Here is a 20,253-nt window from a genome sequence, read left to right as displayed (position 1 = left end):
TACTGTGGCCCATCAGTGGCGAAATACCCATGAATGCCTGTTGGAGGTCTAGGCTTTAGGATGCCTAAGCAGCTCTTTCCTCCCCCGAAAAGCGGCCATACCTCTCGAATAACGGGATATATCTATAGCGGGACTCCGAAGTCGATACAAGAACGAACAAAACCGTAGCGATGCTCTTTAGGTGATCCACAATTCGTTCCCTGAAAGTCCGCTTTGTGGCGTCGGCAGTTTCCGGACCAAAGAAGAACGTCGGCGGTAAGTCAACCGCCCTGCGGAGGCAAGAACAGCCTATCATCAACCACCATCGCCATTGCCTTGCGGGGTCTGGGGATGGATTGTCATCAGTCCGGCACTTCGTGGGGTAGAGAGGGAAAACTGTTGACTCGCCGTCTCCCCGCTTCGGCAAAAGTTTCAGTTTCTGAACGTATATATGTAGCGACCGTCGGACTTTTCAAAACTGTTGCGCGATTGCTTCATACCCCACCCCCTCTTGGAGCTCTCCCTTCCTACGATCTTCTCCTGAGCTCATCGATATAGACACTCCCAGTCGACATGTCCGCCAATGCCACACTGACAAACATGTCGGACCAAAGACCTACGCCAAAGGACCTCGAAAAGGGGTCCATCGAACATGAACGACACAGTCCGCACGAAGCTGGCACCCCTCTGATAGTTCACTTTGAGTCTGGAGATAACTTGGATCCTCACCAATGGCCAGCATGGAAACGATATGGGACTGTTGCTTTTGCTTCGTGGCTGAATGTCCTTGTGTGTATCGGAGCGTCTGGATACTCTACGGGCTCGACAGAGATCGCAGAGGACTTCGGTGTTTCGGATGAGATCGTTACGCTAGGGGTGAGTAGATTTTGTCGTTCATCAGTTTATGGGAAAGGTCCTAAATATTCTCTCCTTATCTCCAGCTATCCCTCTATGTTGTGAGTTTTGCGGCATAAAATCTCCGCCTTAGTATTTAATTGACCGTGATTGGACGGCTCAGCTCGGATTTGCCTTCGGCCCTATGTTGCTCGCTCCTTTCAGTGAATTCTATGGGCGGAAACCTATAGTAGGGTTCCTTAATGATTCTACAACTGTCAACACAACTAACCCGCGGTCCCACTCTTAGTATCTCGTCTCATGGTTCATCTTCACTGTCTTTCAAATACCACTCGCTGTTGCTCCCAACATAGGTATGGTTTCCTCATTCCTCACCCTTCCTCGCCAGACCGATTCTAACTTCCCTTCCTCATCAATCATACAGCTACCGTCCTCGTCTGCAGATTCATACAAGGTTTCATGGGCTCCACACCATTGGCAAACAGTAAGCCCTCCCATGCACGATAGATGACCTCACTCCCGCAGCCGCTGACCATTTTCCAGCCGGTGGTGTCGTCCATGACATCTTCAGGCGCGACGAATCCGGGTTCGCCACCTCAATATGTTAGTTCCTGGTTTATCCCCATTAGTAACCCGAAAGCTAATTATAGACACCAAAGACGCACTTTCGAGCACGATGTAAGTGTCGTCATGTCACTATCTAATTCGACAGCCTATCCATTGCTCAATAACACCGATATCACTTATAGAGGTCCACCATTCGGCAACGGTGTCACAGGCTACATCGCTCAAAACCTAGGATGGCGGTGGTTGTTCTGTAGGTATCACAACGTTTCACTGTTCGACGTATCACTAAAGACATTGCACAACATAGGGTTCAACCTGATCATTTTCGGCGCACATTTCCTCATCCTAGTGAGTCTCCATCGTTTTACCTCACTATAATCTCCTTCTGACAGTCAAACGACAAATTCCAGCTGGTGTTCTTCCCAGAAACCCGCGACACCATCATCCTCATGAAAAAGGCCAGGCAAGTCCGTGAAAAGACTGGCAACGACGACTACGTCGCGCCCCATGAGAACGATCGCAAACAGCCAGGTCGGTTGTGGAAGGTATCGCTCGTGCGTCCTTTCAAATTCTTGTTCACGGAGCCTATCACTATTTTCTCGGCGCTTTAGTGAGTATTTCCCCGTTTTCTTGATATGTTGCGGCCGTTCTAATACATTTTTTTGCTGTAGCAACGGGTTCCTGTTCGGCTTGATCTGTGAGTTTTTCCGGCTCCGATCTTAAGTAAATGTCTACAATCCTGACGTCGGCGATCCTTACCTCTAGTCTTGTTCAACGAATCGGTTGGTTTGACTTCGGGTTGTCTTCTCCAATCGTCTGTCTCACACCTTTTCTTTCAGTTCCCCTTGATGTTCGGCACTGGAAATGGTGGCCACGGATGGACGCGTATGTATCTTTATTTGCCACTCGATTGGCGACTTTTCCTCATACCATCCCTACGTAGACTCGGGCACCGTCAACCTCACGTTTCTGTCCCTCGTCGTGGGCTCCGTCCTGTTAGTTTCATTTAAACTTGCATACCCTCCTTTTGCTGAGTACTGACGAACTCAACTCTCAGCGCTTGGCTCTTCTCTACACCATTCCAAGAACGTTTCTACCAAGCTGCACTCACAAGGAATGGCGGAAAGAGTGTACCCGAAGCGCGTGTGGCTTGTGCGCTTATTGGGACGTTCCTGTTACCTATCGGTCTTGTGCGTCAGAATCCACTTTCTGTGCTGGCAGTCACGTTATACTAACTTATCGTACGTTTGGACATAGTTCATTGCCGCTTGGACAAGTTATCAAGATATCACGTTCATCGCTCCCCTGATCGGCGCAGCAGTCTTCGGTTTTGGTTTCTAGTGAGTTAAATCCTCTCTGTGAATTCTCTGTCCCGACAGACTCCTGATCGGTTTCGTCTTCGCAGTCAAGTTCTATACTCTATCCTGAACTACGTCGTAGATGGTTACGGCCACTACAGCGCCAGCGCATTGTACGTCTCTCATTTAATTCCCTGATAGAACGTACTCTTAAACTGTGTCTATCAAACCTTTAGGGCGGGCGTGGTCCTAGTCCGAAACCTCTTCGGTGCTGGCTTCCCTCTCTGTAAGTTCTTGTTCGATCTATCTTCGCGTCTTTACCCTATACTGATCGCACATGGGACACTGCAGTTGCACGCCAGATGTATGTCAACCTTGGAAATCAATGGGCGACATGTCTGCTCGCCTTCCTGTCTATTCTCCTCGTACGTCTTGTGTCTTATGTGTAGATAGACCATCTGGATATCGCTGACGGATGTGTTGGATGGCTACCGCAGATCCCGATACCCTTCTATCTCTTCTACTACGGACGGACGGTTCGATATGCAAGCCCTTGTGAGTACCTCTCCTCTACTTGTATTCCACTTAGTGTCTGGCACTGAACTTGAACTGATCACGGGTTTCTTTTGTTGTTGTATAGACTGTAGAGAACATTTCGACGAAGAGTAAGTCCTCCTGGCCACGACTTCCACCACATTACATCCAAACTGACGGCTTGGTGGTGCGTTGTATAGGGACTGATACATGACCACGCACGCACGATTCATCACCATGAATGAGGAATTACTAGTAGAGCAGCCACGAATCGAATCGAATCGAATTGCTGATGTATCAAGTATCTATTCTACATACATTACGGATGTAATGACCACTGTATAAATTGTTTTTCTTTCTTCGCTTCTGTCAGATGTCGGTGTGTTTCTCTGTCAGGACGTCGTGCTTGTCCATAAGTCATGTTTCGTTTTCGCAATATCGCAGGCTCGCAGTGAAGCCAATTGTTGTGGTAGCGCCACACGCCACCTGAGCGAGGGTTATTTATAGATAATTAGCGCCCACTCAGAGTCGGAGACCTGCCGGCCGAGAGTCTGCCGGCGTCTTGCTCAGCTCCGGCATCCTGTCTCCTTACGCCACAACTCAGACTGGAATCTACAGTCCACCACCATCTACATCTTGAACCTCTATAAGTTTAGCTCGTCAGGCCACCCATACCCTCTAGCTTCAAAGCCGTCTTCCCTGCCTTGAACATATATCGGTTATTTTAACTAATTAACCGACAAACACCCAAACGCCCAATCAATCATGGCAGCCGTCCCATCCTCGAAATCCCTATTACATCTATACATGTCCACACTGCGCACCGCGCGCTCGTTCAGCTCGTACAACTTTCGAGAATACTTTGTGAAGCGGACGCAGAGCACGTTTCGGGAGATTCAGGTGCGTTTTTGGTCATGTTCATTGTTCTTCCATATCCCACTCTATACCATTCCATCCCAGCCTGCTCTATCCTGTCCTACCCTATACCCTGTTTCTCCTTCGTTCAGTTTTAAAGCTAGCACACTTATTGACGGGATTGGGATTAACACTCAAACAGAACGAAAAAGACCCAGCCAAAATCTCCGCGTTCTATAATGACGCAGTCAAGGAGCTTGCGGTGTTGCGGAGGAGTGCGATCGTGAACCAGCTTTATGGGGGGTGGAAGTTGGTCGTGGAGAAGCAGAAGCCGGCAATGGAGAGGGGGGATACGTAGATCGTTGTTGCGGGGTCGAGGTTGAGTATGATTTTGGTGGTGGTGTGGTTTGTGTTGTGGGCTACGGCTTATGGGCGGGAGGGGGAGGAGAAGTCCCTGTACATTATTGCTTTTGAGATGCTATCTCTTTCTGCCCTTCGTAGATGGACAGTTAGTCTGTCCTTCCGACATCTAAGTCGGTTTATCGCGTAGAAAAAAACAAGTATACTGCGAACTGGAGAAAAACGACTCAGTACCCTGCGCCACAAGAGGAGTTATGATTACGCGCTGGTGGCGTTCGCTCCTGCGGTTCGCGACTCTTGTGCAATACATCATCGTTCTTCTCCACGACTATAACAGCCAACTCAAACATCCACCTCGACTCCGTTTTCAGTTGGCTATCAGCTCGCTGCTTGCTCCTAATACTCTCCAATAGAGACCTTGCAGTCTACATAACTGGCATTCAAGTAGTACTGAGCAGTGAGGGTTGATCTGCTGTACTCTTCTGGAATCACACCAGCGGCTACATTCTTTAGTATTCTCTTTCATAAGCCAAACCACCGACCATGAGCCATCCCGTAGCTGTCACTGTCGGTGCCGAGGGCGAGACGTTTACTCAAAAAGCATCGCGGAAGTTGAAGGAGGAGCCTCTGATTCCCGTCGGTGAGCCTGCTCTCTCACTCCCTTCAACTGCGACTTTCAAACCTGTGTTTCACCGTACTTGTTTCTCTCATTCAACATCGCTGATGCATCTTATCTCGTCTAACTATATACAAAATATCACATCAATCTAGGTCTATTGGCAACATGCGCCGCCCTCACCATGGCCTCCATAAAACTCCGCCAAGGCAAATCCATGGACATGAACAAATGGCTCCGCGTCCGCGTCGGTGCCCAAGCCTTCACCGTCGTCGCCATCTGCGGATACGCCTACCGCCAGGGCGCGCTCCGCGCACAGCTCGCACCGGACGATCGCGAAGAGGCGAAGAAGGCGAAGAAGGCGAGCGAGGAGTTTAAGGAGCGGTTGAAGGGCGCGGAGGAGGCGTTTAAGGCGGAGAATGCAATTACGGAGATAGGGGAGGCGTTGCAGGAGGGGAAGGGAAATATATGGGGGGAGGTGGAGAGGGTGAGGGAGGAGGGCAGGCGGGCGAGCGAGAATTTGGAGAGGGTGGAGAAGGATGGGAGTGTGGCGGGGAGTGAGGGCGTTGAGGCGTCTCCATCGTCAAAGTCGTCTTGGAAGAGCTGGTTTGGACTTGGAGGCGGCTCGGGGTCGGGAGGCAAGCCGTCATGAAGGACGGGAGGTATTTATATTCATGACATGTCCTCCATACGCTGTATCATATATTTCGCGCCACTCTCTGCAACTTCTGCTATGACCACTGCTCCTTCTCTTTCTATGGACCACGGGTGCGCCAAGCCGTAAGAAGGCATATGTACTCACGAAAAGCCCTATCCTCCGTGCAACGTCGAGATAAAGACGACCTCGTCCCCGTCCTTCAACTGATAATCCCCCTCGCCCTCCAACTCCCAGTCCGTATCGTTCACGAGTACCAAGATCCCCGGCCGTCTATCATTTATTGTAACATCAACATCAACCATCAATTATTTGTGTAATTGCGACGAGTGCACCATCCTGGAGGATGGGAAAGAAAGGAGGGGAGGAAACCACTCACACTGTTCCGTTCTCAATAAATAGCTCCGCCCTCTCTTGTAACAAGTTATCCTTCAACCACGAGATCAGATACGTTATATCTGACGGTCTGGTCGATGGTGTAGTCTCCGCATCTGTAGAGTCTGATGCTGCTGCTGTTGGTTGTGTCGAAGAGCTCGGAGCGGGAACATGAGAGGGTATAGACACCCGATGTGAACGCTGATTAGAGAAAAGCAACTCGAGACCGCCTCCGAATTCGATTTTGACGTTGATGGTGGACATAGACGTTTTGTTGTGGTTAGGACACGTTTGTGGTGGTTGGAAGGAGTGCGTAGTGTATACGCTTTGAAGTAAAGTCCTTGAGTGTGGCGGTAAGCAAGCGATCCCAAGGAGATCTGAAGATCCCTATGAGCTTAATTTAAACGCACAAGATCTTATCTTATCAGCCCATGTTCGGTTCCGACCATCAATAGATTCACGCTTTGTGGCCCAACGTTGCAAGTCTATCCACATCGTCGTGGATTCAGCGAACAAGGGCGCCGGGGATAGTCGACAATGTGACGGAGAATAATTGATACACCATGTAAGTAAGTAGAAGTAGAGTGGAGAAGGCAATAAGAGTTGTGGTCAACGGTAAGTTCTAAGGGAGGTGGAGTGGGCAACGGTGTGTGAGACGGATCCTCGCATATCAAATCCTGCAGACAACCAATGTCGAGTAATACGAGAGAAACCTCGAGTAAGTATTGCGAAAAATAAAGTAAGAGGGGTATGTATAAATGGCGCGATGTGGCATTAAGCTAAGTACGAAGACCCCGCAATCGCGAAACGATTAGGGTATACGAATGCTGTCCAGAGCAACTCTAGACCCCTATACAATCAGTATTAGAATTAGAAGAACGAAGCGTGAAAGGATTTATGGGGGCAAACATCCACACTACTTGGACAAGACGAGAAATAGATGCAAGAGGAATGGAAGAGGGAAAATTTAGAGCTTCCCTCCCGCTGCGCCATTCTGGCTCCCCTCGACGATCGTCCGTACGATAGGTGCCGTGACCTTCCTCGTCGCATCCGCATTACCCTGCTTATATATCCTTACCCTCTCCCCCACCTTCTCCGCCCCGTCCTTGCGTCCCGTACCCATCGCACTAGCACAAACACTTCCTCCCACTCCCGCTCCCGTACCGGTGCCGGTGCCCGTATACTTCTTCACCTCCTTAACCTTGACCTTCAAGTCCTTACTCTCTTCTAACCCCTTCCACAACCTATCCTTCAACTCGCTCTCCCCGTCCTTCACGAGCCACAACATCTCCCGCTTATGTTTCCCTTTTCCTCCCTTGCCCCTGAACGTCGTTAGGATACCTAGCGCGCTCAGATTCCGCTCGTCGAGATAACTCTGGCTCGCGGACCAGAACTCGGAATCATTAGGCAGCCAGTCTTTCAGCCCCCGCGGGACGGTGGCCAGACCGATCTGCACGGCTGGAGTGGTAGTGGAAGTATTGGAAGTATTGGATGAATTGGCGGGATGAAGGGATGAAGATGACGAAGGCGAGGCGACGTCCGAGGTCGATGTCTTCGAGGAGGAAGATGTAGCAGAGGCGGGAGGAGACCAAGAAGGTTTCCATGTATACTCTTTGTAATCCCGTCTTAGCAGATCCCGCGTCGAGAGATGCGCCACTGAGTTCTTCTTCGCCATCAACACGTTCGTGAGTTCCTGGATGCTCGACATCTCCTGGACTGGCGAATCGGAATGATCGCTCGAGATAGGGCTCGAACATTTAGAGCTGCTGCTCGTGGGACTGGGGAACGAGAACCCCGACTGTTTAGGAGACTGCAGCGAAGATTGTTGAATGGGCGCATGTGGGAGGAGAAACGAGACGGCCTCTCGATCGTGCGGTTCGGCTTTTCCGCCCGCTTTGAGACCGTTCGTGTCGATGAGGATTGCGGAGAGCAGGAGCGTGGCGAGTTCGGGGGGGATGGAGTCCGGTGTGTGTTGTGTGAGAAGGGAGGTGACGAGGGACGAACAACTCCCGGTGGGAACGGTGATGATACGCGGATCGGCGGTGTCCTTGTACAGCCCTTCGTCCTCGTGGTGGTCGATGACGGCTACGACGCGAGCTTCAGGCGAAGAGGCCGAGAATTGGCTGCCGAGGCGGTTGTGGTCGACGAGTGCGAATTTGTCGGTCGGGAAGGAGGGTAGGTCGTCGAGGCAGAGAAGATCTTTCGTGGGATCGATGCCGGCCTGGGAGAGTGCGTAGAGATTCTCTGCGCGGAGGACGAGGTCGGCGCGGTAGGCTTGGATTAGGGGGATTGTGAGTGTGCGGCGAGCCTTGGTGGCGTACCACGCGTAGGCGATGGAACTGGCTAGCGAGTCAAGATCTGTGTCACGCATTGACGGTGATTAACGTTGGTTTGATTGGACGTGAAATTTTACAAAGACGCACCTCCGGCCTCATTGCCCATAACGACCGTCCATTGCCTCGCCTGCTCCTGCTCTGCTGCCTTGAGGTAGTTCACTTTCTGCAGCATGAGAAAGTTGGAGAGGTCTGAGGGCGTCCTCGACGACTCTGAGGAGCCAGAAGTCCTGTCCAGATTGGACTTGCGCGAGAATACTGAAAGACGACGCATGGGAAGAGTGGTCGAAAGCGGTGTAATAAGCCTGTGTAGCTGAATGGTCGTCCGCGCGAAGACGAACGATGTCGACAAAGACAAGATAATGTCGCGCGTATTAGTGATAGTTAGTGTTCGCAGCGCCCGATACAGAGAGCGCGGATAGTATGAACAGTTCAGCGTCTGGCTGAGTGGGGATATAGAACGGTCGCAGGGCGGTTGGGGAGATGATGGTCAGACAGTGGCCAGAAGCGTCATAAAAGTAAAGAACTCCGGCTTTCAAACTCCGCTCTATGGATTTCATTTTATACCGCCGTCCTGATCGACCGTTCCCATGAATTTGCAAATCACGATTAAACTTGGCGAGGCATGCGCATGCGTCATCGTTCTTTGCCCCTTCTGGTCTCCATTTGGCCTGTAATTTAGACGATGATGGCGATGCGAAGATGTCGACTGAGCCGTGAGTTTCGCGCCATCGGGTACTTTGTCCTGCGCACGTACCATTATCCCGGAGTTTATCGTCTATATATGTGCTAGAAAGAGGGAGAAAGGTACGTATGGGGGAACGATGACGCTGCCCGACCCACCCGGGATCGGTTGCATTTATCGGGATCCGATACCTTACATGGTGGTACGGATTTCGGCGTGATATAAGCAGAGGCGGTTTCGAGGGAGATCGATGGGATTTTAGTCGAGTAGACGTCTTTAGAGATACCGTTGTGGAAGCTCCCTAAATCTGAGAGAACAAGAAGAGTGCACTGGTCCGAACCACAAGCCTAGGGACGGCCTCCGGTCCTTGATAGCTTCCAGGAAAGTGGTACTACTAGTAGGACATACTGTGCTTGAACATCGCGTTCGAGCGATTGCAGCGCTTGACACTGGCTGTGTGGAGAATCTGAGATGCGGTCAGCGAGGAGCGCACCCTCCACAAAGGATTCATGGGGGCCATGGGCCATATCCTATCGGCCCTACTGTGTCCTCTCACCCAGGCCGTCGGAAGCCGAGCATTGGCACAGGTGCAAAAGGTCGGCATTGTGCTGTGGGCCGACACATAGCTTGCACAAGACATCCAGAGATGGTACATGGTCACCAAGACCCGACTAACGCTCAGGCTGATAAACTTCGCCGGTAGTGACATATTGATATCAAACCACACGCTGTAACTGACCCTTTCTGCGAGACGATCGAAACGGTGAATCCTCAGGCCTCAGTTCTGTATGTGCGACTCAGTAATCCTATGGTACATACCGAGAAGTGCAACAGGTAGATGCGTCTTTGCCTACTAGGCCGTGCAAGAGAATTGACCTGGAAACAGGAGGAAAAATGGCCCACGAATGGTTGACCGCAGCCTGGGCCACACCGTGCCTTTGATACATACGAAAGGCAACGCCACAGAGAAGCACTGACACGTCGTTTGGCATGATCTGATTATTCTTCAGCCATCTCAAGGCTGCAAACGCCACGATAAGTATGCGACGAGTACATGCGGATGCGAGCTCGAGTTAGACAAAGTCCTAATCGCTTGGGTGTATGTTGCATTATGTAGGACATGTCTGTAGCACCTAGTAGAGCTCGGAGTCTGTGAGGTACGGTGTGACCGTTGAGGTGCAGAGGTATTGAATTTTCGAGGGAACGCTGAGACGAGGCCGGTAGAATTATATGTCCTGCGGTTGAGTATACACTGAGTGCCTACGGCCGCTACGCAAGTGAACTGCAGGCCTATCTCTTTGCCAAAACTGGCCAAAAGACAAAGCCGCACCGCCACCGCCGCATGGCATCGTACCACGCAGGTGACACAACTCGTGCTCTGCCAATAGCTACGACTGTAAATGGGACGATGCGAATAATCATCGGTGGTTGGTTACGCCCCAACATGAATGGAATCTGCTGAGCTCAGAGGATGCAACGATGCAACGGAGTGACGTAAAAGGAGATTGGGTTACCCCACGCTCCCACGGTTCCGTTGCGCATATAACAGCTCGCTCCGTTCACACACCTCTTCCTATCTCACTCCCACCACCCACGGCCAGCGCATAACCCAATCACTCACATAACCGCCCATATATCAACCCATTTACCCAGGAATCCAAAAATTCAATCAAACAACGCCATGTATTCCCTTCGCGCTGCTACCAAACATTCCCGTACTCTCTCCGCCCAGCTTCGCGTCGCGCCGTCGCACACGCGTACATTCTTCTCTCCATTCCCTGCCTCAAACAAGTCACCCTTGACGACCCCTCCGTCCGCCTCACCTACGAGCACCGACAAACCCTCGACCGTCTACGTCGTCTCAGAGCCCGACGCCTCCGATCGCCCCTATTCCGTCCCATCCGGCGCCTTCCCCACCTCCGCCCCCTTCATCGACTTCCCCCAATCGACCACAGCGCCCAACCCCGGAGAGAACAATGTGAGTTCGACGAGCCCTAACAGAGCACACCCGAATCTCACGAAGCGAGTGCCGCACAATGAAGCAGGAGTAGGCGATAGTGCGGCCGTGAGGAATCACGAAGCGCCCGGTGAGCTGGCGGACAAGGGAGGCGGGTATGGAGGGTTGGGGTTGATGGATGCGAAGACGACGAGGGCGCCGGAGAGTGGAGAGTTGGCGGAGAGGAATCCGCCGCCGATTGGGGAGGTTGGAGAGGAGATTTCGAGGAGGGGGTTGAAGGAGGCTTGGAAGGACCGGAAATAGACGAATATAGACGCGGTCGGATAGGGGCTTGGGGTTATGAAATTCGGTTTGAATAATACTTTTCTTGTTCGCTGTAACACCATTTCTTGCAACTCGGGGTTGTGTACGATACCTTTTATGTGTGGCGCCTTCGTCGTTCTCCTACGTTATACTTCATTTGCCGTGGTGTCTCCGCTGATACTGTCCATTTCTTGAGGATAACCGTCAAAAGTGTGTTCCATGTCCCTTCGGAGTTCGACCCAAGTGCCATATATCCTACGTCTGTCCAAAATTAATGGTTCATAACATGCACAACTGGATATGCAAACTGCTGGGAGACATATCGATTCTATTGAAATAAAGATAGACAAATATGCTGACTCGGAATGTTGCACGGACGGCGAATGTGCATAAAACACGACCACTTTCAAGTTATGCCTTGGGTGCCCGACGGGCCTCGACGCCTTGCAACAGCTGATTCTGAAGGACGAGCAACATCCCATAAAGCATCTCGATACGCTGCGCCCACAAAACCATCCGTGAGCAGTCACCCCACATAAACAGACTCAAAAAAGCACAGAAAAAACCCATCAACTCACAGGAATATCCACCCCCCTCTCCCTCCCCATCCTAACCACCTCCCCCACAATAACCTCCACCTCAATCGGCCTCCCCATCTGCACATCCAACAACATACTCGGCACATGCTTACTCTCCGGCTTCTCATGCAGCTTCTTCGTGTTCTCGATCGTGCTCTCTACGAGGCTGGGAGGGAGGTCGGTGTGCGAGAAGCCGAGGGCGTGGCCGATGGAGAGGAGTTCGGTGAGGATGGAGTGGAAGAGGGGGTGTGTGTATTGCGGGATTAGGGAGGCTTGGAGGACGGAGGGTGGGAGGTTGTCGTGGGCGTGTACCGTTTGGGTTGAATCGGGGTCAGGGGAGGAAGAAGGAGAGGGAGGGGAGGGGAGGCGGAAGATGGCTTGGGCGGGGTAACGCGTGAGTGTGCAGACGGAGGAGAAACAGACGTTCCAGAAGTTCTTTGCGAATTTTATGCGTTGGACTTCGGGCACGATGGTCATCACGCTGCCGCCCTCTGTCAGGAGAGAAGCAAAGTCGTCGAGGAGGGCTTGTTCGGATTCGCTGTTCGAGGTTGCGGTGAAGTCGTTTGGACGGTAGACGCCCATGGTCAGACGTTCCTAACACCCAAAAAAAATGGGCGGTGAGTGTTATAGAGTTGGATTTCGGAGGTGAGTGAGATGTATACATGATGAGAATGCTCGACGACGTTATCGTTGAACATGTTCGTGCCTATCCAAAGCGCCGTACTGATAATCTTCGGAATACCACCCTTCTCCACGATCGCGTTATACATATCCTTCTCGACGTTCAGCCCGTTTTGGAGGAAGAGGTAGGTCGGTTGTGGGTTCGATTTGAAGTAGGAGTCGGAAAGGAAGGGCGCGAGCAGGGTCGGTGCGCGCATCATTTCGGGGACGGATTTGGTGGTGATCACGACGTAGTCGTAGGGTCTGTCGAGGGCTTGGGAGACGGAGGAACATACTTCGACGGACGAGAGACCTCATGTCAGGATTTCTTGTTTGTGAGTAGACATAGTGGCGGAATGCATGCACCTCTGTCTGGCCGCCAGCCGTCTATGTCTCCATATCGCAAACTGCGAATGTTCGTGCCTTGTTCTACACTCCGATAAACGTCGTGGTCTTTTGTATGTATCAGGTGAGCAGAAAGATAGACGCACTGCTGATCACATCGAAGTTACTTCTCGCCACGGCAGTGACACGGGCTCTTCCACTCTTCTGCAATATAAAAGCGTATATCGCTCCTACAGCACCATACCTATTTCCGAACGAAGTTTAAACAATGTCAATTGGAGAGAGAGCGTGATTTGTGCGTACATACCCGACTAGAAGCACATCCTTCATAGGTGAGGCAGACATTGCGGCAGATGAAGATGAGAAGTAGCGGGAGAAGGAGGGTAAGAAACGAGGACGATTGAGTGCAGATAAGGACGTCGGTTTAGACAGTAGTAAGTTCGGAATGGATGAAGTGACTCGGAACCTGCGGAACATCGCCGCTCTGAGCAAACCAAGACAAACAATTGGGACGTCGCACGTATGTCGTTCAGAGCAATAAAATTTCTACGGTCATGATACGCGCAACGCTACGGTTACTTTTTGTGCGCTATAAAGAGTACATGGAAAGAGCAGAGGTTCGTCGTCAAGCGAGCGAGGAAGAGGCCTGTGAGCGAACGGCGATCGAGGATCCAGGCACGGCCCGAGCGAAGCTGTCAATTTGCGGTTTGGCTTTGCAGGGTAAAGGGCAGATCTGAGATCCACAGCAGCTCCAGCGCCTTTTGTCCTGGATCCTCACCTCGTCCTGCACCTCCCGGCGTGTCCAAATCCATTCTCGCCACACGAACAGGAACATATCCAAACGCGCGTCCGTTCTCATCAGAGTCATCGCCCCCTTTCGGCTGCCAATCCGCGACATATCAGGCCCTCATCAGTTGGTTTGTGCTCACCGATCTCGCCCGATAAGGACTCGCTGACTCGTTTTGGTCCTCCATTCCATAGCCATCTTCGTCGACCCCTTTCATTCCTTGTTATGGTGGGTTATCCCCATAAAAGTCGCGATCGACCGGGCCTTGTCTCACTGGGGCGACAATAACCCGCCATTGGTGTGCTAAAGAAGCGCCAGCGCTCGGCTACTTGCTTGTCGCACTCTCGGCCACCTATAAACACTCCCTCGTGTCCGACCTAGCACCTAGTCGACTGTTGCTTCCGTACCCCCATCAACTACCCCCATCAACTACCCCCAACATCAACCAGTCAACAACTCGAACCAACGAACAACACATAGCGACTTACTATGCAAAGAGGTGGAGACCGCGGCAGAGGCGGTGACCGTGGCAGAGGAGGCGACCGTGGCGGACGCGGTGGTGGTGGATTCGACAGAGGTAGAGGGGCCGGCAGAGGTGCCCCTCGCGGTTCGTCTCCTGGTGGCGGTCGTGGGTCGTCGCCGGGCAGTGGAGACGGCGGAGGAGGAGGATACAGAGGTCGAGGTGGCGACCGTGGTGGCGATCGCGGGGGATTCAGAGGAGGTGATCGCGGGGGATTTCGAGGAGGCAGGGGCGGAGGGCGAGGAGGAGAGCCAGGAGGGTGAGTGTGATGAATTCTTGCGTCCCGCTCCAGCGCTTCAGCGTTCATCCGTGACTCACATAACATAACGCCACAGTATCTTCAATCCAGGCCAGCCAGCCAATATCGATGCGCGGCTTGATAATACTCAGGACCAGCTCGTCAATGCGTTCCGGTCGCTGTCCGTGCGCGGTGATGATATCCCACTCCGTCCTGACTTTGGTACGAAGGGGACGCAGATCAAGCTACGCACCAATTTCTTCCCCGTGCGGGTCCCGAAGGGGCCGATATACGAGTATGAGGTGTCGATCTCGCCCGTGCAGGGTACCGCCGTCAGGAGGATGAAGAGGAGAATCTTTCATCTCGCGGAGCAGACCCAGGACTGGCAAGAGCATGGTCTGAAGGGTCGTGTCGCACATGACCACAGCTCGAAGCTGGTCTCTGCGCATAAGCTTCCAGAGCCGTGCACAGTCCGCGTTCCCTTCTACGATGAAGAGGACGATGGGCCCAAGGAGGGCGGAAAGGAGTACACTTTGACCATCAAGTTCATCCAAGAGATCGAGACGCAAGGTCTCCTGAAGTAAGTACCTCTTCGTAATTGTGTGGCGCAGGAAAGTATTCTTACCCACTTATTCTCACTCACACCTATCCCAGCTATCTTTCAGGAAATGCCCAGTACAGGAACTTCGATATCGGCCCAGTTGTCGCCGCGCTCAATCTCGTCCTCGCAGCCCACCCGGACCGAACGACGACGGGGGGAGGTGTGATGGTCGGCCGCAACCGCTATTTCTTCCGCTCCGCTATGCCCCCTGTGCCACTCGGTGGCGGCCTCGAAGCCTGGCGTGGATTCTACTCCTCCGTTCGCCCTTCGTTCAAACAGCTCATGGTGAACGTCAATGTTTGCACCACTGCTTTCTATCAAGAAGGCAACCTCGCCGAAGCGATGGTCGCGTTTCAGCAAGCTAGCTTCGGAGCGAATATGGCGACGTTCGTGAGGGGCGTGAGAGTTAGTGCGGATCATTTGGGGTATAGGAAGACGGTAAAGAAGCTTGCGAAGGTCACGCCCCGGCAGCACAAATTCAACTGTGAGGAATTAGGTGGGCAGGTCACGGTCGAGCAGTACTTCCAACGCAGTACGTCTCGTCTCTATATTGACATACACTCTCACGCATAAATGGTTCAATGCTAATACTGTGAGTTGTTTAGAGTACCAAATTCGCCTGCGCTACCCCGACCTCCCTCTCATAGATGTCGGCGGCCAAAAACAAAACTTCCTCCCTCCCGAAGTCTGCACTATCCTCCCGAACCAAGCCTTCAAGGGGAAACTCCTCGACGAACAAACCGCCTCGATGATCATCGTCGCCGCCAAACCTCCCAACGTGAACGCCCAAGCCATCACCACCGCCGGCCTCACCGAGCTCGGGTTCCGCGACGGCGCATCTACTGTGATCCAAGCCTTCGGTGGTCTCATCGGCCAAGAAATGGCCGTCGTGCCAGGTCGGATCTTGTCCGCTCCTAGGATCGAGTATGGGAAGGGTCAGCCGAGGGTGGACGAGCGTGCGAGTTGGAATTTGAGGGACGTGAAGTTCGCGGTGGGCGGGTCCCTCGAGCAGTGGGCCGTGCTGTCCATCCAAGACGGCGGGAGGGACGAGTTCCAAGGCGCGAATGATCCAGGGCTCATCGACCTCGTGAAGGGATTCATGAAGATGTGCCAGACGAGCGGGATGAAGGTCTCCCAGACCCCACCGAGTCTCATCTCCGCGCAGCTGCCTCGCAAGAACGCGGCGATCGACCCGATCCGGTCGCAGGCGATCGCTGTCGTCCGGACTGCTATCATGGGCCTGCCGATGAAGCCAAAGGTGATACTCGTCATTCTCTCCAGCAGCGATAAACACATCTATTCCGGGATCAAGCATCTTTGCGACGTTTATCTGGACGTTCCGACGGTGTGTTGTCAGGCGCAGAAGATCAGGAAGGAGAAGGGCCAGATCCAGTATTTCGCGAATGTGGCGCTGAAGATGAATATGAAGATGGGAGGCGTGAACCATGGGTTGGATCAGAACAGTATTGGGAAGTTGAAGCAGCCTCCGACGATGTTGGTCGGGATGGATGTGACGCATCCGGGACCGTCGACTGTGAAAGGGACGCCGTCGATTGCGGCTGTGGTGGCGAGTAGCGACCTCCACTTTGCTCAGTACCCTGCTAGCATGAGGATCCAGGAGTCGAAGAAGGAGGTAAGCATGTCTCTATGATGTGTGTCAGCCCCACAGATCGGCTAACGTGTGTGTATGTTCGTAGATGATCACGGACTTGAAGGACATGATGATCGAGAGGCTCGAGTGTTTCCAGGCAAAGAGCAAGACCCTCCCCGCTCGTATCCTCGTCTACCGCGACGGTGTTTCTGAGGTATGCTCTCCTCGTCATCCATATTCTCATACTCCTTATTAACAATCTTTCCTACCTCTCTAGGGTCAATTCATGACCGTCGTGCGCGAAGAAATCCCCAAAATCCGCGAATCCTTCAAGCGCTTCAACACCGCCGCCAAAGCCTACCAACCCGAAATCACCGTCGTCATCTGCGGCAAACGTCACCACACCCGGTTCTACCCCACCGAAGCCAAAGACGGGGACAACAACGGGAACCCACGGCCGGGGACCGTCGTCGACCGAGGCGTGACCGCGATCTACGAGTTCGATTTCTTCCTCCAGGCGCACGGCGGGCTCGTCGGGTCCACGAAGCCGACGCATTACTACGTCGTGTGCAACGAGATGGGCCTCAGGGCGGACGATCTGCAGGGGCTGACGAATAATATCAGCTATACGTTCGCGAGGGCGACGAAGGCGGTGAGTTTGGTCAGTCCGGCGTATTATGCGGATTTGGCGTGTGAGAGGGGTAGGTGTTATTTGCATAAGCTGTTGCAGGGGATTTCGGACTCGGGGACGACGAGTGCGAGTGGGCAGACGGCGGACGATGAGGTGTGGAGGGAGGCGGAGAGGTTGTGGCATGGGGGCGTGAAGGGAAGGTTGAAGGACATCATGTTCTATATCTAGGTGGCTGGTTTCCACGAAGCTCGGTTGAAGGGTTAGATTGCTAGGTCGTCGTTGGCTTTCCTTTTCTGCTGGCTCGGTTATCGTGTAGCTTACTCGGATATCTTCATATGCGTCGGAAGGATGGAATGTAAGTATATGTAGTAAGCATCTAGTGCTGTCTGTGTTGTTTTCTGTTGAAATGTTATGCCTGTGCTTGTTTCTGTAATTGATGGAGAGCCAACGGGTGACGATGAGAGCTTGACTTCTTCCCGAATAAGTAAACCAACGCGAGTGTTTTGGCGCCATGTCGAGGGGGAGCATCCATCTGTTGCCGTTTGCTTCGTTGTTGCTTCACACCACCCTGTCATCGAACATCATCATCATGGAGCTGCAAAATTGACTACTCGTAACTCGTAAAATCGTGAAGCAAATCCATGTGCGTGAGGGTATATGTACAATATCAATATCAAACAATATATATAAAATAATACATACGATCCCATCACACCAGATCGAACCCGGCCCCAACATCTCAACCGCAAGCAAACATGGACCCAAACCTACTCTACGCCAACGTCGGGATGCCAGCCCTCGTCTTCGCCTTCGCCTTCCCATCAGTCACTTGTCCGCGCTGCGTCTTCGACTGCCAAGCCTGCCACTTCACCCGGGGATGGTTCGGATGCAGCACGTACGTCTCCTCGGTCTCGTCCTTGTCTTTCGATGTCGAAAGTTTTGGCTCTACGGACGAAGAATTGGACGGCGATAGTGATGGCGAGGAAGAGGAAGAAGGAAACGTCCTTGAGGTATTTATAAAATCGGGGCCAGTAGCGCTCGAAGAATAGCCAGAATCGGACGTTGAGAGACTCAAGGCGAAGGCAGAAGATGAGGTAGTAGCAGGGGTATAATGGTTGATGGATTTCCATTTGGTGTGCTTCGACATATTCGGGCGGCCATGCGGGGCTTCATCGCTGGACATTGAACTAGACGCAGAGTTTGTTGTGGGTTTGTTGATCATATATTTCCGATTATTTGATCTAACCGCAGTTGAGTTTACATCGGGTGCGGACACGCATGAGGTGGTCGATGATCGCGAATTACTGGCATAAGACGAACGATCCTTGGTAGCAGATGTAACGGGAGGCACGATAGGGTCGAGGGAATCGGTGGAATTATTCTGAAGTAGAGGATCGTCCAACCGAGTGTTGAGTTTGATATTGATACTAGGAGGCGTATTCGAATCGGTAGATGATCGAGGTTTGACGCGAGGACGAGGAGAATTGGGAGGTTCAGGTGAAGCCTTCTTCTCGTGCTCTAAACTGATGCCGATACCTTTAAGTTGTCCTGCAAGAGCCTCGATGACATCTTCATCATCGTCATCGGACTCCGGAGAGGATGTCGATTGCGTACTTCCAAGAGATAAACGGCCAATCGAGTCCACAAGATCATCAGCTCCGACAACCTTGGAGGTGGCGGAAGAGGAAAGGCGAGGTCGGGAGCCGGGAAGCTCCAGTATAATGTCGTGGGCTCGGATCACTAGCGGTCGAAGCCATTCCGTAGCCCACACTCCAGCGACGTCGTTGTTAGATCGAAAACGGAGTCCTACTAGAGCTTTGAACGCGGTCGCCAGGATGTTTGGGGACAGGGCTCTCTTGATAGCGGTCGGTCGCGTCTCAGAGCGAGTTGTAATGCAATCGGGCAGGGATATGATACGGGCTAGATATGATAATGAAAGATCGGACATGATCATGTCGGTGATGCACTGTGCCAGGTGAGCGTTGTATAGACAATCACAATGAAAGACACGGGAACAACATACTGTGGCGAGATGAGGAGCCCTGACAGTCGCGTGGTGATATTGGGGCCAGATCTTCCAAGTCATATCGCAGATCCAGAAATTAAGCAGTTGGATGGCAGTCTCGATCTCTTCGCAATGCGGCTCTTCCAACTCTCCTTTGACGCTGAAGACGAGCCGAGTATCAGACGCTAAAGCTTCCATCGCAGGCGAACACTTTTCGACTAAGAAATCGCGCTTGTACTCTAGAAAGTCTAGAAACTTGTCTTGTAGACGAGGAGTCATGGGGTTGTCGCCGAAGAAACGGTCGCCGCACATGTAGTTCGGTAAATTGTGATACCAATAGTCGTGGGTAGCGACCTTGATGATCGGCTCGAAAACGAGAGACAACCAATGCATAACCCTCTTCCAACCATGTTGCATGTACACGGCACCAGCGTATGCTTCAAAGAGATCGGCCAAAGCTTTAGGGGCTCTTTTACTCGATTGAGGGTTCCAGGCGTCGACTTCAAGGGCATCTTCATCGTCAAATTTTGCGTGGCGTTCGAAGTGAAGACAGAATGCCAGCCTGCCGAATGTATCGTTATTGCATACAACTCTGCGCACGGCCTTGAGCGTGGTTAGACTATTTTAGGTTGAGAGTACAGATGACATGGCCTACGAGATGGTGTTTCCAGCTAACCCGTACTTTGTCGACGAGCAAGGCTGCGACAAGGTTCACGCATCTGTCTCCGACGAATTCGAGTAGTTCGTTGTTCTCAGGTGAGTTTCGTTTGGAATTGCGAGTTTTCGAGAGAAGAGGCTCCGAAATATATGGGACATCCTTAGGGTGAGGCCTGTTGCTGACGAGACCGAAGTAATGTTGCAAGGCGGTGAGAGACTTTTGGTGACGCTCACGGCGTGTTGATACCAAGTCGAGTGTGGGAGACAT

The 20,253-nt window shown here is 52.3% G+C and overlaps 8 protein-coding genes across 8 annotated transcripts; 4 read left to right on the top strand and 4 right to left on the bottom strand.

The window, feature by feature from the left end:
* Positions 1–303: 303 nt before the first annotated feature.
* On the top strand, positions 304–3,568 carry STEHIDRAFT_78543 (MFS general substrate transporter). Its single transcript, XM_007303238.1, has 22 exons — positions 304–855; positions 921–935; positions 998–1,063; positions 1,124–1,187; positions 1,259–1,318; positions 1,378–1,437; positions 1,494–1,512; positions 1,584–1,651; positions 1,709–1,749; positions 1,812–2,011; positions 2,073–2,098; positions 2,167–2,183; positions 2,241–2,286; positions 2,345–2,396; positions 2,459–2,591; positions 2,659–2,741; positions 2,807–2,872; positions 2,936–2,985; positions 3,051–3,124; positions 3,197–3,254; positions 3,340–3,364; positions 3,434–3,568. The coding sequence occupies exons 1-22, from the start codon at positions 553–555 to the stop codon at positions 3,438–3,440; spliced, it is 1,533 nt and encodes a 510-aa protein (XP_007303300.1). The 5' UTR covers positions 304–552; the 3' UTR covers positions 3,441–3,568.
* Positions 3,569–3,838: 270 nt separating this feature from the next.
* Positions 3,839–4,624, top strand: STEHIDRAFT_121150 (uncharacterized protein). The gene is made up of 2 exons (XM_007303710.1): positions 3,839–4,133; positions 4,291–4,624. The coding sequence occupies exons 1-2, from the start codon at positions 3,999–4,001 to the stop codon at positions 4,444–4,446; spliced, it is 291 nt and encodes a 96-aa protein (XP_007303772.1). The 5' UTR covers positions 3,839–3,998; the 3' UTR covers positions 4,447–4,624.
* A 192-nt stretch (positions 4,625–4,816) lies between these two features.
* Positions 4,817–6,358, bottom strand: STEHIDRAFT_146891 (ubiquitin-like modifier 1; the record flags this gene model as incomplete). Its single annotated transcript, XM_007303709.1, has 4 exons — positions 4,817–5,088; positions 5,220–5,992; positions 6,099–6,231; positions 6,253–6,358. 3 exons carry the CDS (start codon positions 6,356–6,358, stop codon positions 5,875–5,877), a joined length of 357 nt encoding a protein of 118 aa, XP_007303771.1. The 3' UTR covers positions 4,817–5,088; positions 5,220–5,874.
* A 268-nt stretch (positions 6,359–6,626) lies between these two features.
* On the bottom strand, positions 6,627–8,919 carry STEHIDRAFT_168260 (DHH phosphoesterase). The gene is made up of 2 exons (XM_007303708.1): positions 8,518–8,919; positions 6,627–8,452 (listed from the first exon to the last, which is right to left on the bottom strand). Exons 1-2 carry the CDS (start codon positions 8,699–8,701, stop codon positions 7,062–7,064), a joined length of 1,575 nt encoding a protein of 524 aa, XP_007303770.1. The 5' UTR covers positions 8,702–8,919; the 3' UTR covers positions 6,627–7,061.
* Positions 8,920–10,735: 1,816 nt separating this feature from the next.
* Positions 10,736–11,658, top strand: STEHIDRAFT_121147 (uncharacterized protein). Its single transcript, XM_007303707.1, has one exon. It carries the CDS (start codon positions 10,794–10,796, stop codon positions 11,370–11,372), a length of 579 nt encoding a protein of 192 aa, XP_007303769.1. The 5' UTR covers positions 10,736–10,793; the 3' UTR covers positions 11,373–11,658.
* A 125-nt stretch (positions 11,659–11,783) lies between these two features.
* Positions 11,784–13,285, bottom strand: STEHIDRAFT_56281 (uncharacterized protein; the record flags this gene model as incomplete). The annotated part of the gene is made up of 6 exons (XM_007303164.1): positions 11,784–11,870; positions 11,951–12,544; positions 12,613–12,905; positions 12,977–13,039; positions 13,102–13,199; positions 13,263–13,285. 6 exons carry the CDS (start codon positions 13,283–13,285, stop codon positions 11,784–11,786), a joined length of 1,158 nt encoding a protein of 385 aa, XP_007303226.1.
* Positions 13,286–13,991: 706 nt separating this feature from the next.
* STEHIDRAFT_78524 (argonaute-like protein) lies at positions 13,992–17,796 on the top strand. The gene is made up of 6 exons (XM_007303237.1): positions 13,992–14,521; positions 14,598–15,080; positions 15,155–15,633; positions 15,707–16,734; positions 16,799–16,906; positions 16,970–17,796. The coding sequence occupies exons 1-6, from the start codon at positions 14,232–14,234 to the stop codon at positions 17,549–17,551; spliced, it is 2,970 nt and encodes a 989-aa protein (XP_007303299.1). The 5' UTR covers positions 13,992–14,231; the 3' UTR covers positions 17,552–17,796.
* A 1,694-nt stretch (positions 17,797–19,490) lies between these two features.
* STEHIDRAFT_55921 (uncharacterized protein) lies at positions 19,491–20,253 on the bottom strand (the record flags this gene model as incomplete). The annotated part of the gene is made up of 2 exons (XM_007303141.1): positions 19,491–19,931; positions 19,984–20,253. Coding segments are annotated over 2 exons (711 nt in total), but the record flags the coding sequence as incomplete, so codon positions are not given.

This window comes from Stereum hirsutum (genome assembly GCF_000264905.1).
Source record: "Stereum hirsutum FP-91666 SS1 unplaced genomic scaffold STEHIscaffold_6, whole genome shotgun sequence".
Classification (NCBI taxonomy): Eukaryota; Fungi; Basidiomycota; class Agaricomycetes; order Russulales; family Stereaceae; genus Stereum; species Stereum hirsutum.
This window is presented reverse-complemented; position numbering and strand designations above follow the sequence as displayed.